We start from the raw sequence: 14,185 nt of genomic DNA, 5'->3' as shown, positions 1-14,185 counted from the left end.
CTGGGTAAAGGAAATGAATAGAAAATAGAAAAAGTTAAAACCTAAATGGTCAAGAAATATAGGGAAGGTCACTCAAACTTGTATTAGTTATTGGGTGAAAATTATAACTATTGGGAATCATCGTTTTAAAATCAGGTTGGCCATAAATAAGAAATCTCATAATATGATGTGTTGGCAAGATGTAGGGAAAGGAGAACACTCCTACTTTCTGGCGGAAGTATATACAATGGTTCCTCTCTCGGGGGAAAAATCTGGCAGTGCTTGCTAAAATGGAAGCTATAAAACAGTTTACATTTCTATCTGTAGCAAAATGATGAGTAAAATATATTACATCCATAGAAAGGAAAACTATATAGCAATTCAAGAAGCAAGTTAGAGCTATATCCATTAACCGGGACCAGCTCAAAAACAGGGCTGAACGGGGGAAAACAGGCTAATCGCAGATTCAGTACTGTATGATACCAATTCACAGTAACGACCGTAAGGAACCTAAGAGTGTGTCACAGGAAAACTATGCAAGACCTTTTTGGAAAAAAGATAAAAGTGTTCTACATTTTTCTTAAAACCTCAATAAATGGAGAGAGACATAGCCTGATCAAATTAGTTAGGATTCTCTTTGGCCCCATGTAATAGAAAACCCCAAATAACAATGGTTTAAAGAAAAGTTTATTTCTCTCTCGTGTATAAGAAGTCCAAAAGTTGGCACTACCTTTGGTCTGAACAGTACTGAGTGGTTCATCAAGGACTTTCATCTGCTTCATCTCATTAGATCCCTGTAATAACCTAGTGAGGGAACGAGACAGGCTAACACCATTTTGCAGATGAGAAAACTGAGGTTTCGGGAAACCTGTAACTTGCTTGAAGTCGCAGACTTGAACCTAAGCCAGTCTGACTGCCTGCAGGTATTCAACGTGCTTTCCCCTCACTCACAGCCTCCTGTTTGGGTTGGTTGGAAGCCCACGTCCTCAGACCCAGATGAACACTCAGAAAATTCTTTCGTTTCACATAACCTGCTTGAGGCCTTTAGGTAATATTCCTAGATCGGGAAATATGCTAACGCAGTATAATTGGGCATGTCAGACAACAGTGCTTTGGTACATCCAAAAATGTGTATCTTGAGAAAGCAATGACGGGGACTAAATCAGTCTCTTTGCTCCCACTGTAGGACCGGTAACGGTGAAGGCTCACCTCTTTTCCGATGACAGCATCTGCCTCTGTCATTAACAACATAATATGTTTTTGTCCTTGAGTGGGTTGCATTTGAACTCACTTTCTTCCAGCTATATTTTTTTGTCAATCTTTATAATCAACTATAATTACATGTGTATTGATATCAAATAATATTTAACAGTGATTTTCAGGAATTTAGAATGAAGTAGATTTATCTGCTCAGTGTTTTGAGATCTAATTAAATATTTCTGAGGAAATTATTTTCAAACTTGGGAATTTTTCTCTTTTAATGTCCTTTCACCTGCACAGCCAGTGTGCATTCCTTCAATACGATTGTTTTAGATGCGCATGTGCAAGAAAGTAAATAGAAAAGCTCATAAACTTGCTCTAACATACCCAGAGCTATAGTCTAGAAATCTGTTAAATTTTGTGTAAGTAATAATTTAAGTAATCTCCACAGTCATTGCTGAGCCGGTAATCACATTCTCAGCATGTGGGTATATCAGACTATATTTGTTAACGAGTAGAAGTCGAACTTGTTTTATTGGTCATTTGGATTTTTTTGGTGTGTTCTTTATTGATTTGGAGTTCTTTAGCTTGGCTAGATATTAACCCTAATGTTTCATTTTATTTGTTGACTAAATACAATCAAAATATCTTCCCATAGTCAGTTGCTTATGCTTTGGGGAAAGAGGGGTTACAGATTTGAATTTTTTATGTAGTCAAATTTCTTTTTATGGGTATTTGCTTTGTGTGTCTTGTTTAAGAAAAATTTCCCTCTCTGAAGAATACAGGCACATGGTTTAGAGATATTTCTCACTTAAGTAAGTTTTTCATTTACCTGGAATTTATTCTGGATATTATGAAAGTACCAAACTATTACTCTGTATTTATTCTCTCAGGTGGTGCAGCTGAGCAAGCTGGAACAATAGAAGCTGGAGATGAAGTTCTTGCCATTAATGGGAAATCCCTGGTTGGGCTCATGCACTTCGATGCCTGGAATATTATGAAGTCTGTCCCAGAGGGACCTGTGCAGTTAGTAATTAGAAAGCACAGGAATTCTTCATGCAACAAGCACTGGTAGTGACACTAATTGCGCTTGTTACATTTTTTATTAATCAGAATCTCCTTTTCTCAGTTCCCTTCTTTCTTTAGCAAATCAGAATGACTTCATTAAACAATGGGTTCCTGAAACAACGCAGAAGCACTGGTGTGGCAAGGACGATAAAACAAACAACTCTCCAGTTTTTTACTTACACATGAAGCAGCAGCAATGGAGCTGAACTCAGAAACCTTCTGCCTGGATCACCTAGGCCAGGAGGGTTCATTCTGTTCCAGTGCCTGTCCCGACACCTTCTGTGTTTCCTGATAGGGACACAAGATGCGGCATGCCCTTCTTCACTTGAAACATTTAGTGACACCTCCGTATCCTTCTAGCCACCTCTCCCAACACACTCAATCCTGGCAACTGGGGAGCTAACAAAGTCTGAGGGGCAACACAAGTGTCACAACTAAAAAGGACTATAGTTTTATATAATTTTGTAAGTAAGTAAGTAAATGACAGAATGCTTTTAGGCACATTCAGTGGAAGGAGCTGTAGGGTCTGTATGTTATTCTGAAAAGAAAATGAGACTTGAAAAAAGAAAATCAATTATGACCTAATGGTTAGGCTGAGCTCAGGAATTATCCAAAAATGAAAAAGCAAAATACAGAAAGTGGTATTTTTAGTGAGTGTAATGTGCAACGTATGGCTGCATAGTTTAACTAACTCGGTGGTTATTGATCACCGTGAAGTGTTGATCATGATCTAAAAGCGTACGTCATAAGGCAATTTTACGGGAATGCAGTTCTGATAAACTGTACTAAGTAGCTGTGAACTTTGCTGCTTAGAATGAGCAGAAAGTTCCAGCTCTGAAAGCACCTTGCATCTAGTTTGGAACTTGTCTTGAATAAATATTTGAATTCAAGACTGGTCAACAAAAGAGCAGGCAAAAATATCATTGTCACTGAGTTTCCATTTCTATATTTTATAGATCCAACCACGAATTTAAACTAAAGTTTTAGAAATGAATTATCTTTTTAGTGTCCTTGGATTTATAATCCAAATAGAGGAACTTAAAATAATCCTTTTAGGGGACTTTCTTTTGTTTGGCTGATTTTTTTCCCCCTTTCTCTTCTCAACAAGCTTAAGAAATGTAACATTTCTAAGCACTGGATCTATTTTCCTGACCTGGGTGTAATGGCATAGGTCTGCAGTGACTGAAGTTCTGCTCTTTTTGTTTTCCTGTTTTGCAAATTCTTCCTTTTGCCAAAAATGTTTCCCAGCAGAACACTGCTGTGACTCACGCTTGCTTGTGACACTCGTCCCAGCTGCCCTCCTTCCGAAGCACAAGCTTCTTCGCAGTAACTGTTCCCATCCCGTGTGCTGTTCCTCGTCACAAAGCTGGCTCTTCTCCCTCGTACTGTACCTTCTTTTCTTAAAACTCAAATCCTCATCAGCTTCATTTACCAAAACATAATAAGAAGGTGGAAAACGAGGGTGAGTCAGTCTTTCAAGGTAAACGAGCAGAACTGCGTAGTTACAAGCCACTTCCTCAGTGGTGCAGGCCAGCTGAGTCCTGGGAATACGGGTGAGGTTGCATACCTGCGTGCATGGTGACGCTAAGGTTTTATGTCGGCGATTTCTTTAATTAACCTATTTCTGAGTGACTAATCCCAGTAAACCTCTGTGGAGCTGGCCCAGAGAGGTTCTCAGATGGGAGTGAAATATCTGGCTGGTGTGAGCCCAGATTTCTCATTTTTAAACAGGTTACACAAAAGAAAATGTAGTTCAGGAGTTAGCTAGAAAGACCTGATTAATTTAGCTTCTACTTTTCACTACTACAGTTCCAAGTAGGATACTATAGGAAGTCAGTGCAAGGTGCATGCTAGATTGTTTTTAAGTCTCTGGGGTCAGCTTTGTGGCTTCTGCTTTCTTGCCTAAATGATGAGAGACTCTTTGAAGTCAACACTGAAAACGATTTTTTGCCTCCACTCTTCCAGCTGTGCCTACATAGAAATGCACAGTCCTGTGTGACAGGAGTTTCTGAAGCAGCGGAATTGGTCTCCTTCTAAGAGTTCCTAATCCTCTTATCTGAAGAGTGCAAGGGTAGCCCTCTGGTCACTGAACTATATTCAAGTCATCAGCCATTTCCAGTGGACCCTGCCAGAAGGGTTCCCTTGGAATTCGACAATTGGAATTTAAGGGAGGAAGCAAAAGCTAAACTTTGACCCTAAGATAGAAAGCTATTTATTTGTCGTCAGTGTTCAAGGCATGACTAGTACTTCTAATTACTCTAATAAATTCCCAAACTTCCTGACATGAACACTAATGGTATTGTCCTACTAAAACTTCCATTGTTTTGGTTTTTTAACTGGTCCGTCATCCACAATAAGCTATGATGGTAACTGTGTTATAACATGTAAATCGTAGTTGCAAGGATATATACCGTGAAGGTTGAAGTAGGCTGGGTTTCATTTCTATCATCCCATACACAGCTCATTTAATTTTAGGGTTGACTTTTAGTTGGCACCACACCTGTTGTATGATATTATACATTATCCTTTATTTATGTAAAATAAAATGCCTTATATATTATTAAAGAGTAAGTGCAATAATATGAAATAGCCTGTACATTTTTAAAATGTTGTCGCCAAGTTATGTAAATCCACGTCTCTATAAACAACCTTTTTTAAGTAATTTTAAAAAAATAAACACTGTTTACTACTTGGTTTTTTGTTTGCTTAGTTCTGCATCTACAGAATAACCTTTTAAACCATCAAGCTAAGAAATGGTGATTACCTGAATGGGTGAGAGGGACAAAGGCAAAAGAAGTCAAGTCAACCACTCTTCTTCCATGGCCACACCCAGGATCTGACACAATCCAAACCCACTCCACCTCTGAGATCTCAAAATCAAACATCTCATGCCTTCCTTACAACCTCCTGACCTTCTGGAGCTTACGCCCCTTCCTCCTGGTTCTGCTGCTTCAATTTCAACAGGCCCTCCAATCCCTAGGCAACTGGCAATTTTCTCCGCTTCAGAATCCCCACCCGTGTTTCCTTCCCGTCTCTGTCTGTTTAGATTAGACCCCGCAGTAGAGGACAACAATCGCCCTCCAGCCCAGAGGCGCACAGCTCCCTCGCCCCGTCTAATCCAGTATCCTTCCAACCAGCCAGCCTCTTGGCGCCTACATGCTTACTCCTAAAGAAAAATCTCACAACTACACATAGTGATTTGCTATAAATTCACGGCTTCCGGCCTCAACTGGACTCTGGATGCTACTTGGCAACTGTTTCCTTGTCAGTTTTTTTCTCTCATTCTTCACAATGAATACATTCTTCATTTTTCCTAAAATCCCTACCCATTCACCACTCCCTCCCCCCAAATACCTGGATGATCTGGGATCTTATTTCACAGAGTGAAATAAAAAGCATCTACTTTATTTTAGGCTGTTTTGGTTTTCAGATGCAGACGCCAAACTGGAGTAGCCCAAGGGAAGAAAGCAAGACGGCATCTCACAAAAATCCCAGAACAGAACTCAGCATATGACCAGGCCTCGATGGGAGGAACTCGGGGGCTCATGGGTTGACACTCAGTGCTCCCCACTGGCAGGACTTCACTGCTGTTTGTGGGTCTGTTTCTGCAGACCCGCTTCTCCTCCCTCCACTAGCTGGCAGCCTTATCCCCAATTCCTCACACCTTTTCTTTACTTAGAAACCAATGAATGCTATTTTGTTATAATTTTAGCCCCACTCTATATCACAGAATTTCTCTGGACATACAGGCTGCTACCTGCCTGATTTTCCATATATCCTCCAAAAGTTAAGATTCTGATTGGCTCAGTCCACTGCTACACTTGGGTAGAACTTTCTCCTGGGGGAGAGTTTTAATACACTATAGAAATAGCCACAGGGACTTCCCTGGTGGCACAGTGGTTAAGAACCCGCCTGCCAATGCAGGGGACACGGGTTCGAGCCCTGGTCCGGGAAGATCCCACATGCCGCAGAGCAACTAAATCCGTGCACCACAACTACTGAGCCTGCGCTTTAGAGCCCATGAGCCACAACTACTGAGCCCACGTGCCGCGAGCCCATGCTCCGCAACAAGAGAAGCCACCGCAATGAGAAGCCCACGCACCACAAGGAAGAGTAGCTCCCGCTCGCCGCAACTAGAGAAAGCCCGCGCGCAGCAACGAAGACCCAACACAGCCAAAAATAAATAAATTAAATAAATAAATTAAATTAAAAAAAAAAAAAAAGCCACAAACCCATTCTATGAATGTTGAAGGCTACATACCATGTATAATAAATAAAACCTGAAACCAGGGGCTTCCCTGGTGGCACGGTGGTTGAGAGTCTGCCTGCTAATGCAGGGGACACGGGTACGAGCCCTGGTCTGGGAAGATCCCACATGCCACGGAGCAGCTAGGCCCGTGAGCCACAACTACTGAGCCTGAGCGTCTGGAGCCTGTGCTCCGCAACAAGAGAGGCCACGATAGTGAGAGGTTCGCGCACCGCGATGAAGAGTGGCCCCCACTTGCCACAACTAGAGAAAGCCCTCGCACAGAAACGAAGACCCAACACAGCCAAAAATTAATTAATTAATTAATTTAAAAAAAAACCTGAAACCAAACTGAAGGAGAACAATGAAATGGGATACAATTCTCTCTGAATGTGAGAAAGCAAAGATAGTATGAAATGAGAGTTCTGAAGAATATCAGAATGTCACCAAAACCCTTAACTTGAAGAAAGGGAATTACAGAAGGTGAGCCCCAGATAAAGCAGGAAGCCCCCAGAGTTAGAGCCATTCCCACTCCTCAGAATGGTAGGGAAGGTGAAGTTAAAGGGGAGGCTCATTCTGATTTTCCCAGGCACCTGGTCAGCCTCAGCAGGTCAGAGCAGTAAGAGGGAAGGAATGGTCTAATCTGAGGGGAGCCCCGACCACGTACGTTCCTGCCACGAAAGGCCTCAACTGATCCGTTCAGAGATCAGCAGCCTCTGCTCACCCGACCCCGTAAAAGCCACACCAAGCACCGATCACAGCCTTCTTCTCGATCCCCCCAAAGCAGCTGAGTAGATCTGGATAAAGGTTAAAACCATCTGGTATCCAACTTTCCTCTCTCATCCTAAGGGAGGAACTGAACGATGCTTAAACACAGAGCTCTCAAGTATCCATTACTGACCAAATGGCAGGCTTCAGTAGGACCCCACCTCCCCCATTACACAGGCTGAGCAAGGGCCCTTCTCGTGATACCAAGCTGGGAAAGGTGGGGGGAGGGTGCTGAAACATAGTATGCAAAAGGCAGATAAAATAATTTGGACGACTACCTTAGGAATCAAAAGAAAATTATAAACACACACTGCTTCATATTCTCAATGCACTCAAAGAGAATGTGGCTTCTAAGACGCACAAGATCAAAGACGAGATAAGAAAATCAAATGAGATTAATGTGGATCTGGTAGAACTAAACAGAAACTGAGGAGACCACCTTACCAAACCAAAGCCATATAAGCATCAAGTCAAATCAGATTGCAGGATACAAGTCAGTGCCATTGAAGATGAACTTGATGAACTTGAAAAATGCTTAGAATACAATGAAAATGGACAAAACAAATTTATAAATAAAATCCTAATTAAATGTTAGCCAATGAATCCAGTAGTACAATAAAGAAGATACCAAGTCTAAGTGATGTTAACTCCAGGAATGCATGAATGATTTGGAATTAAGAAATCTATAGAGGCTTCCCTGGTGGCGCAGTGGTTGAGAATCTGCCTGCTAATGCAGGCCACATGGGTTCAAGCCCTGGTCTGGGAAGATCCCACATGCCGCGGAGCAACTAGGCCCGTGAGCCACAACTACTGAGCCTGTGCGTCTGGAGCCTGTGCTCCGCAACAAGAGAGGCCAAGATAGTGAGAGGCCCGTGCACCACGATGAAGAGTGGCCCCCACTTGCCGCAACTAGGAAAGCCCTCGCACAGAAACGAAGACCCAACACAGCCAAAAATAAATAAATAAATAAATAAATAAATAGCTCTTTTTTAAAAAAAAGAAATCTATAAATGTAAATGGAGAATGTAGTTCATTATATCAGTAGGACACACACACACAAAAAAATCCTGTGAAAGACATACTTTTTTAAAAGCCTGCTTCAAACTCTTAACGGAAAAACTCCAGAATCATTCCCATTAGATTCAGGAATACACACAAAAAGGATGTTCACTGCTGTTATTGTTGGATAACAATATTCTAGAGGTACAAGCCAATACAATCAGACAAAAATTTTTTAAAAGACGTATAAATAGAAGAAACAAATGTATCACAGTGTGCACAGATATATCTGGATACTTGTAAGCACAAACACATCAATTTTAAAACTTTTAAAATATTAGAATTCAGTAAAGTTGGCTATCAGAAATCATCCACCAAAACAAGAGCTTTCTTATTTATAAATAATAACCACTTAAAACATACTATAAGAGGAAACACTCACAATAGTAACTAAAAATACATTTAACTTTGGCAAGGACTGGCAAGACCTAAAAGAAGGCTTCCCTGGTGGCGCAGTGGTTAAGAATCTGCCTGCCAATGCAGGGGACACGGGTTCGAGCCCTGGTCCGGGAAGGTCCCACATGCCGCGGAGCAACTAAGCCCCTGCGCCACAACTACTGAGCCCGCACGCCTAGAGCCCGTGCTCTGCAACATGAGAAGCCACCACAAGAAGAAGCCCATGCACCGCAACGAAGAGTAGCCCCCGCTCACCGCAACCAGAGAAAGCCCAAGCGCAGCAATGAAGACCCAACGCAGCCAAAAAAAATTAATTGATTAATTATTTTTAAAAAGACCTAAATGAATTACAAAATTCTATTAAGGGACATAAAACCAATAACTCGAACAAATGGGGAGGTTTAGCTTATTCTGGGATAGGATGACAACACTAAAAATCTCAACTCTCCTCAAACTAGTTTATAAATGTAATAAAATTTGAACAATGATCTCAAAATAATTTTTTAACCTGAAAAAAATTATTCTAAAGTCCATTTGGTAGGATAAACATGTAAAAATAACCAGATTTTGAAAAAGCATAATAAGTGGGGGACTAGCCCTATTACAACATCATCAAAAAAGCTACTATAATTAAAAGTGTCTCCTCTTCCATGGACAGCCAAACCACTGGAATAAAGATGACAGATAGATTCTGAATTCAAAGAAAATTCAAAGGGGCGTTCTAAGTCAGTTACAGAAAACATAGATTATACAATAGCTGATTTTGGAAAAACTGGCTAAATATTTTAGGGGGGGTAAAAAAAGCTGGATTCCTTGCAACAAAATCCTTCACAACAAAATAAAATTCCAGAGTCACCATACATAAATTTAAAAGCAAGAAAGGAAAATAAAAACCCATCAAAAGAGCTAAATATACTGTTTTAATCATAAAGTGAATATGAGGCTAAATGCAGAAGCTATAAAGCAAAAGACTCATAATTTAATGAGACTACATACAAACAAAACCACTGGGGGCTCTCCCAGCAGATTCAGGCAAGATAACACAACAGTGACACAGTCTGTTTGTTTTTTTGGTCGCGCCGCACAGCTTGCAGGAATCTCAGTTCCTAGACCAGGGACTGAACCCGGGCCACGGCAGTGAAAGCACAGAATCCTAACCACTAGGCCACCAGGGAACTCCCCAACATAGTTTTTTAATTTCCTCATATAGCACCCATTTCCCCTTCCCCACCACTAACACCACACACATACAACCCAGACCAACTAATATCGAAAATCCATGGTAAACATCTACAACAAAACTAGGTGTGAAAAGTACCCTCACAAACCCCAGAAGGTACAAATGAGCAGGAGTAAACTACTAACAGCAACAAGACCAGTTTGGTATCGGAATCTGTGCCAGGAGGTGGAGGGAAGCAACAGGGCACCTGATACCCCTAAGACACACACCCACCCCGACACCCTCACCCTCGGCCTCATAATCAACAGGGAAGCTCAGAGGACCGACTGGATAACGGCCCCTGAAACCTGAATCGTTTTCTCACTTTCAGAAATGATCAGCCAATGCCCCACACTGAGGAGAAACTACTGGGAACAGAATCGAAATTGAGCAAGATAAGAACAACAGAGATCAAAAAAAAAGAAGGTCCAGATAAAGGTGGCTGAGAGTGGCAGAACCAGATCTCAGAAAGCAAGCTGCCATATTTCTTCACACTCAAAAACAGAAGAAGGGGGTCTAGAGAATAAACACAGTTAGAAAAGCTACCCTGACCTGCATCTCCCTTCGAAAATAGGAAAAGTAATTTCATGTAAACATGGGCAACAGAAGACAATCTAGGTCAAATCCCCTACAAAGTTATCATAAGACAAAAAGAGCATGAGGAGAAAATATAATCCCTAGAGACAACAAAAGCACACCAGAAAGACATACCTAGGGAACCAATGAAAAATGTAATACCTCAAAATGAGTTAAAATACATCAGGAAAATGACACAAAACATGAATGATATCAATAGACATTAGAAAAATTCAGAAATTGGTTATTAAAACTCAGGAAAAAATTAATTTCAGAAAAGACTAAACTAGAAAGATCATTCACAGTAAATAAACAGGATGTCTTAAGAGGAAGAGAAGATAAAAAGGGTAAAACATTTAAAGATCAATAATAAAGAAAACCCTTTCGGTCCTTGCCCACAGGGGAACAAGGTTGTGGAGAAAGGAGTGCTGGGTGTGCTGCCGCCATTTCTTCCACCTTAAGTTTCTGTGCCTTTCGCAGGGCTTCCAACAGCGCTATGTTGGGACAAAGCATCCGGAGGTTCACAACCTCTGTGGTCCGTAGGAGCCACTATGAGGAGGGTCCAGGGAAGAATTTACCATTTTCAGCGGAAAACAAGTGGCGGTTACTAGCTATGATGACTTTGTACTTTGGGTCTGGATTTGCTGCACCTTTCTATATAGTAAGACACCAACTGCTTAAAAAATAATCCGTGAGACAGATACGAAGAGGAACATTTTAAGATGTGCAGTCTCTTTGAAAAAAGGATCAAACTCTTGAACTCAGCATCCTAGATATGTTTGTAAATAAACATAGCATAAATCCTTAAAAAAAAATAAAATAAAATAAAGAAAAGAAGCCAAGCAAAAGTGACCCAAAACAACATACATAATAGCAATGCCCAAAGAAGAAAGCCTAAACAAGGGAACAGAACAATTACTAAAACTTTAATTTTCCTGAAATTGAGAATAAAAAAAGATTTGATGCTACCTATTGAAAGAACACACCAGGTACTTGGGAATACTGATCCAGAACAACCAACACCAAAACATACTGCAGTAACATCACTGGCAAAAAATCGGGGGAAAAAAATCCCATGGGCTCCCGGCAAAAAAGAATAAGGCATTCATGAGGGAAAAAAAATCATGTTATCATCCGACATTGACAGTGACGTTTTAAGCCAAAAAGAACATACTTAAGATACTAAAAAAAAAAATGTGGCCCAACCATTTTATCCAAACAGACTTTCAAACAAAAGCCTGCAGATAAACTGTTGTCAGCATACGAAAACTCAGGGTATACTAGTCTCACAAGCCCTTCCAGAAGAATCTACTAACAAACGAGCAAGACAAGCAGAATGACTGGATAGATGACACAAGGACTGGTGGTGAGCATTAAGCATGTATTTACTTGAAGAGTTAAGACTAAAGCAAGATTTAAAAGGGAGAGATTATAGTATATAATGATGATGTCCTTACAAAGCAGATGCAGCGCAACTACAAAAAGCAGACGCACTGAACTGTACACTTAAGTATGGTTGAAATGGTAAATTTTATGTTACGTATATTTTACCACAATAAAAAAGGAAGATATAAAGTACCCTGTAAGTTTACAGCAATACTTCTGATTCGAATTTAGAACTACAAGGGTTTTCTGTCTTCTGTCTTAAAGCTATAGCTCTACTTTTCCACATCAAGAATCCTACTTCTCATCAAGGAAAATGATGATGATAAAAGAATGTTAATTTCCACAAGTTCAAGATACTTAAAGAAAATTAATCAGTCACCTTTGGAGAATGCTTTGGAACCAAGTCTATTTTGAAAATTGGTAAATAAAATGTAGAAATTCTCCTACCTTTCCTCTACGAACTGTACTAAAAGGTATTATAGGTAAGGTGAAGTTTCTCTTTATAGAAATATTTTAGCTAATAAACAAAGAAGAAATGATAACAGTTAAAATATCACCACATGCAACCTCAATAAATCACAGGATCTAAGAACTGAACAGCAAGGCTACTATCACAAACCATCACAAAAAGAGAGACACCATGTGCTTCCTGATGAAAGAACACACCACCACCGATGAAACAAGGGCCTACACAAACCAACCCGAATCTGACGGAGCCTCAGATCTAACGCCCAATTCTCAGGAAGTAGAGGTCAATAAAACACATTAAACTACACTATGTGGATACAATCAGCAAAATCCAAACAACAGGAAAAGGGATCCAATTTTATCAACAAATATTCCGCAAGGAAAAAAATAAGAGAGATGAGGGAAAGAACTTATAGATTGAGAGAAACTAAAAAAGACATATAAAACGAAAAATGAAACAGAACAAAATTATTAAAGATGAATACTGGGTTGGGATAGAGACTTAGGGAGGCTGTAATTGGGAGGAAGCCTTGAACGGCTTCTGGAGAGCTGGCAAGGTTCTATCTCCTGGCCTGGGTGATGGCTGCAAGCATGTTCGCCTTCAAATAATCCACTAGCCTACACATTTGTTTATGAGATTTTCCATTTGCATTTTAATCATAAAAATTACATGAAACCTTTATATACACATATAATTATACATATTTTTCATGATTTTTATATTTGTTATATTTAATCATACCTCCCCAAATTCTTATGAAATATATATATCCCCAAACCTGAATACCATGCTGATCTCTTTAGTATGATAATTAAGGTCTCCACAGATTCCATGCTTAAGCACTACTGCACCTTACACTTTTCTGAATTGTTAAGAAAAAAAAAAAGGAAAAAAGGAAAAAAAATACTTACCATATATACCAACTCCAAAGACTGAGAGAAACAATTGCATCACAGACACAGGGTTAATATCCACAATATATGGAGAGTCCTGGTGAATCAATACATAAAAAGATCAATACCTTAAATTAGAAAAATGAATAAAGAACATGATCAGGTAACTCACAGAAAAAAAATACAAATTACCAATAAAGATAGTAAATGATAATCAACTCTTCGATAATTAAAATAATTTGACCATTCTCCTCACTATTACCTTGGCAAAGACCAGGATTGATGACACCCTCTACGGTATTAGCTAAGGTGTGGGGAATCCAGCATTCACGTTAATTTGAAGTGGAACTTAACATGAATCTTAGAAAATTTGGCTTTATCTTTTACATTTTCAAGGCATAGTCTTTGAGCAAACTTACTTCTATTAATTCCTCCTATAGAAATCAAATATAAAGATATGTACAAAAATATACATTACAATACTGTTTGTAATAATGAACAACATGAGAAGAACCCAAATGCCCATTAATGGGAGAAATTATACAATGAAGCCAAAAATGATTAGAGAGAATGATGTGTGCTTATTCTGAAAGTTCTCTACAATGTAAGTGCAAAAAGTAAATTGCACACCAGTATATAATGATGCTAGTGGGAATCACAGTTATACCACTGCTCTATCAGGAGTAATTGCCTACGTAATTCTAATATTGGGTTGAGGAAGTGTGGATATCAATCTAACTTTACCATCCATGCCTCTTTGAAGAGTAAGTAGCCTGCAAGGTGACAAACCTTAATATCACTTCCTTACTTGGTGCTAAAGAACATACGACATGTTAAAGAACATACGACATTCATGCAGAACTTACAAGAGTCAGGGCTATCATTCTGGGACCCAGTGGGCTGCAATGAATTGGAAATTACCTCAG

General features: G+C 39.8%; 1 protein-coding gene and 1 pseudogene across 16 annotated transcripts in view; both read left to right on the top strand.

Annotated features, from left to right (window-relative positions):
- Positions 1-4,941, top strand: part of PDZD2 (PDZ domain containing 2) — a 372,225-nt gene extending 367,284 nt beyond the window's left edge. For all 15 annotated transcript variants that reach the window (XM_082453653.1, XM_082453657.1, XM_082453656.1 and 12 more), the window contains one exon: positions 2,073-4,941. In XM_082453653.1, the coding sequence (XP_082309779.1) occupies positions 2,073-2,254 (182 nt within the window). In that variant the 3' untranslated portion in view covers positions 2,255-4,941. The remainder of the gene's footprint in view (positions 1-2,072) is intronic.
- A 5,948-nt stretch (positions 4,942-10,889) lies between these two features.
- On the top strand, positions 10,890-11,314 carry LOC309656875 (cytochrome c oxidase subunit 7C, mitochondrial pseudogene; annotated as a pseudogene). Its single transcript has one exon. The product of its transcript is annotated as a cytochrome c oxidase subunit 7C, mitochondrial pseudogene (transcript).
- Positions 11,315-14,185: the final 2,871 nt, after the last annotated feature.

This window comes from Balaenoptera physalus (assembly GCF_965194825.1).
Source record: "Balaenoptera physalus genome assembly, chromosome: 3".
In the NCBI taxonomy this organism is placed as follows: domain Eukaryota; kingdom Metazoa; phylum Chordata; class Mammalia; order Artiodactyla; family Balaenopteridae; genus Balaenoptera; species Balaenoptera physalus.
This window is presented reverse-complemented; position numbering and strand designations above follow the sequence as displayed.